Here is a 3,868-nt window from a genome sequence, read left to right as displayed (position 1 = left end):
TACTCGAATAAATGTGATGCCGCTAGTTCTAGCAGAGACACTCATGGGCTTGGATTTGGTTTCTACTGGCCAAACAAATGTATTCGGCGGTAGTCCACTCCTACTGTAGGTAAATTCTCACTCAGCTCACCTTTTTCTAGTTTTCGTACATTTACCCTTTTACCTCATCTCTCGGCTTAGGTCATATCGGGGCTCCTTACTTGTTTTCTCGCTCAAGTTTTATATGGCTCCTTACTTATCTTTTAACCCTCTCATACAGTTGTGGCTATCCGACAAATTGGGATTGCTCACGGCACCGGAGGCAAACTGGCCTCATCTGCCCGGTCGGATGCATCAACGCGGGATGATCTATCCGGAGATGTCCGTGAACCAGTGGTACACGTTCATGAAAGAAATGCTGCCGAATGAGATCATCTGGAGGCATGAGGCCCTGGACAATCCAGACATGGCCCTTAATTCTACAGGTTTCGAGAGATGGTGATAACCGGGCTAACCACTTTCACATTCTACATTCCCGGTCGCATTCTCCGTCAGCTAGGGATAAGTCAAGGACTGCACCGAGCCGGAATCGAAACTTTCAATATCCCTGCATTCACTGCACAGAACTTGGCCGGATATGAGTGCAATTGGGGCCTACAGCAACTTAGCGGAGCAGAATCAGATTTTAGCACAGGCATTGATACAAAGCGTGGCTAAGAAGGGAAATCACAAGAAGACAAAGCGATGACTGACTCCTGACAGACTCTAATAATCTAGAATAAACTGTGAGCCTATTAAGGCCTCTAGCATTTTATTCTGTTTTTATGCTCAACTGTTTTAAAGACTTTGCTCAGCTGTGTAATAGAATTAGTAGTTTGAATAAGATCAAAAGATTTAAAACTTTCTCCTGTTGATCCAAATGTTGAACACCATGCCGCTTTGAATGTGGAAGACAATTCCAAAATGGCAAACCATGGATCATGTTGATGGAATGTGACCGAATCTCACGAAGAGATTGCCTACGTATCCTCTTTCAAGGAACCAGGTCAAAACGTAGTTCAAGCTAAGGTTCACTCGAGCATTTTTTACTCTCCTTTTACGCTCTAACTTTTGCCTAGTGCCGCCACTTCGGGTTTTCGGCCTAGCGAGCTTTGAATAATGCCTATTTATTTTTGCCTGAATCGCCTTCTCAGGTTTTTGGTCCAGCAGGCTTGCTCTAATTTTTGCTTGGAACAGCCCACCCTTGTGGTTTTCGGCCCAACGAGCTTCTCTCAGGGGTAGTAACGCTTGAGTTGATGTAGGTTCACCAAAGTGGAGAACTCGTTGCCGTCGAGGTCTATAAGTTGAGCTGCGCCCCCAGAAAGGATGGTCTTGATAATGTAAGGCCCTGAACGCTTCAGACGAAACTTGCCACGGGGATCGAATACTGGTGCCCGAATCTCCTTCGTAACCATGTCTCCCTCAACCAAGTCCCTAGACTTCACCTTCTTGTTGAAAGCCCGTGCGATCCTTCGCTGATACCCCTGAACATGGTGTAAGGCACGGAGTCTCCTCTCATCAAAAGGCATGAGTTCAACAAACCTCCCTCTAAACCATTCAGATTCCGTGAGTCCGCACTCTGCCATGATTCTCAATGATGGCACCTCGAGCTTGATAGGGAGTACTGCCTCCATCCCGTAAACTAAAGAATAGGGTGTCACCCCTGTTGATGTTCGAATTGACGTCCGGTACCCCCAAAGTGCTAGAGGTAGTTGCTCATGCCAGTCCCGAGCTGATTCAGCAGACTTTTTGATAATCGTCTCAATGTTCTTGTTTGCCGCTTTGACACCTCCATTCGTTTGAGGACGGTAAACAGTCGAATGATGGACTTGGGTTTTGAACTCTTCGAACAATTCCAAAACCCTGCCTTTGAAATGAGTCCCATTATCTGACACGAACGCTTGAGGTACACTGTATCGATAGATGATGTTCTTCTTGATAAAATGGGCAACCTGAACTGCAGTTAGGGTTTTGTAGGATTCGGCTTCCACCCACTTGGTAAGGTAATCTATCGCTACCAAAATGAACCTGTGACCGTTCGAAGTAGATGGCCTAATCATGCCAATGACATCAATGCCCCACACAGAGAAAGGCCAATGAGAAGTCATGCCAAAGAGGTTAGAAGGGGGAACATGCATTAGGTTGGCATGGATTTGGCACTTATGACAACGTCGTACATAATCCACACACTGAGACTCCATCGTGGACCAGAAGTAACCCTACCACAGGATTTTCCTAGCAAGCATGACACCACTCATATGAGGACCGCAGACTCCCTCATGAACCTCCTCCATAATCCTTGCGGCCTCAGAGCCATTGACACAGAGCTTGTGCATCCCACAATGGGATCTCTTGTATAACTTTCCTCCACAAAGGATGTACTGGGCAGCTATCCTTCGTAACGCGAGCTGATCCTTCTTAAAAGCTTCAGCCGGATACTCCCCACTTTCAACAAAATTCCATATGTCGTGATACCAGGGTAGGCCATCATCTACAACATTGACGGCGTTGACATACTGATAGGTAGGACAGTCCTGCAGTTCAATGAGAATAGGGCGGAGTTTGACACCTAAGGGAAGTTCAACCATGGAGGCCAAGGTTGCCAAGGCATCAGCACATTGATTCTTCAAGCGGGGAATATGGGTAAAAGTAACCTTATTAAAATGAGGAATAAGATCCTCCAAGTCCTGGTGATAAAGTTTCAACTTCTGTTCACGAACTTTCCAGTCCCCGTTGGCTTGAGATACGACAAGATTGGAATCACCAATGACCTTGAGTTTTTCCACACCGAGGGTAAGAGCAGCCTCCATGCTAACAATACAGGCCTCATACTCAGCTTAGTTGTTTGTGACATCGAAGTTGAGCTTGAACGCAAGCGGAATATGAGAGCCATCAGGTGTAATCAACAGTACTCCGATCCCATATCCCTTCTGGTTGGCTGCTCCATCAAAGTAGAGTGTCCACACGTCTTCGACAACTGTTAGCACTTCCTCATCTGGGAACACAAAATCTGAGTCCTCTGGTCCATCGACAGGGTGATCGGCCAAAAATTCCGCAACTGCTCGTCCCTTGACAGATTTCCTCGTAACATACACTCAAGATCGAACTCTGCCAACAAGAGCAACCAACGTGCTAACTTACCAGTAAGTGCTGGTTTCTCAAACAGATACTTGAGAGGATCCATTTGAGAAATCAATTTCACTGGATAAGCCAGCATGTAGTGTCTCAACTTCTTAGAAGCCCAAACAAGAGCCCAGCATGTCTTTTCCAGAGCTGTGTAGCGTTCTTCACATCCGACCATCTTCTTACTTAAGTAATAAATGGTCTTTTCGACACCTTTATCTCCTTCTTGAGCTAGTAAACATCCCATAGACGAAGGATTCACAGACAAATAAAGTATCAAAGGCTTCCCGGGAATTGGCGGCATGAGGACCGGAGGATTCTGCAAGTAATTCTGAATGGATGTGAAAGCCGCTTGACACCTGTCTGTCCACCCAAACGAAGTATTCTTCTTTAGAAGACGAAACATCGGCTCGCAAGTCAAAGTTAACTTGGCGATGAATCTGCTGATGAACTAGACCTTCCTCAAAAAGCTCCGCACTCCCTTTTCAGACTCTGGTGGCTTCATTTCAAGTACAGCCTCAATCTTCGACGGGTCAACTTCAATCCCACGAGTAGTGATCAGAAAACCAAGCAATTTACCTGCTGTGACCCCAAAAGTACACTTCTGCGGATTGAGACGCATTCTATACTTACGAAGTCGTTTGAAGAACTTTCGAAGAACAGGGACATGCCCCTCACGAGTTTTCGACTTGGCAATCATGTCATCTACATAGACCTCAACTTCTTT

At 46.0% G+C, this 3,868-nt stretch overlaps 1 protein-coding gene across 1 annotated transcript; it reads right to left on the bottom strand.

Moving 5' to 3' along the window:
- Positions 1-1,250: 1,250 nt before the first annotated feature.
- On the bottom strand, positions 1,251-2,828 carry LOC131329810 (uncharacterized). Its single transcript, XM_058363187.1, has 3 exons — positions 2,494-2,828; positions 2,242-2,463; positions 1,251-2,070 (listed from the first exon to the last, which is right to left on the bottom strand). Exons 1-3 carry the CDS (start codon positions 2,826-2,828, stop codon positions 1,251-1,253), a joined length of 1,377 nt encoding a protein of 458 aa, XP_058219170.1.
- Between the last annotated feature and the right edge of the window lie 1,040 nt (positions 2,829-3,868).

This window comes from Rhododendron vialii, chromosome 1a (assembly GCF_030253575.1).
Source record: "Rhododendron vialii isolate Sample 1 chromosome 1a, ASM3025357v1".
Lineage (NCBI taxonomy): Eukaryota > Viridiplantae > Streptophyta > Magnoliopsida > Ericales > Ericaceae > Rhododendron > Rhododendron vialii.
This window is presented reverse-complemented; position numbering and strand designations above follow the sequence as displayed.

Excerpts from the sequence above, each read along its gene's own strand:
- LOC131329810 (XM_058363187.1), bottom strand. The coding sequence starts at position 2,828 with ATGGAGGCTGCTCTTACCCTCGGTGTGGAAAAACTCAAGGTCATTGGT. Across the intron at positions 2,464-2,493 it reads GTAGATGATGGCCTACCCTG|TGGGGAGTATCCGGCTGAAG; the intron begins GTATCACGACAT and ends TTTTGTTGAAAG. Across the intron at positions 2,071-2,241 it reads CTTGCTAGGAAAATCCTGTG|GCCATCTACTTCGAACGGTC; the intron begins GTAGGGTTACTT and ends TGGCATGATTAG.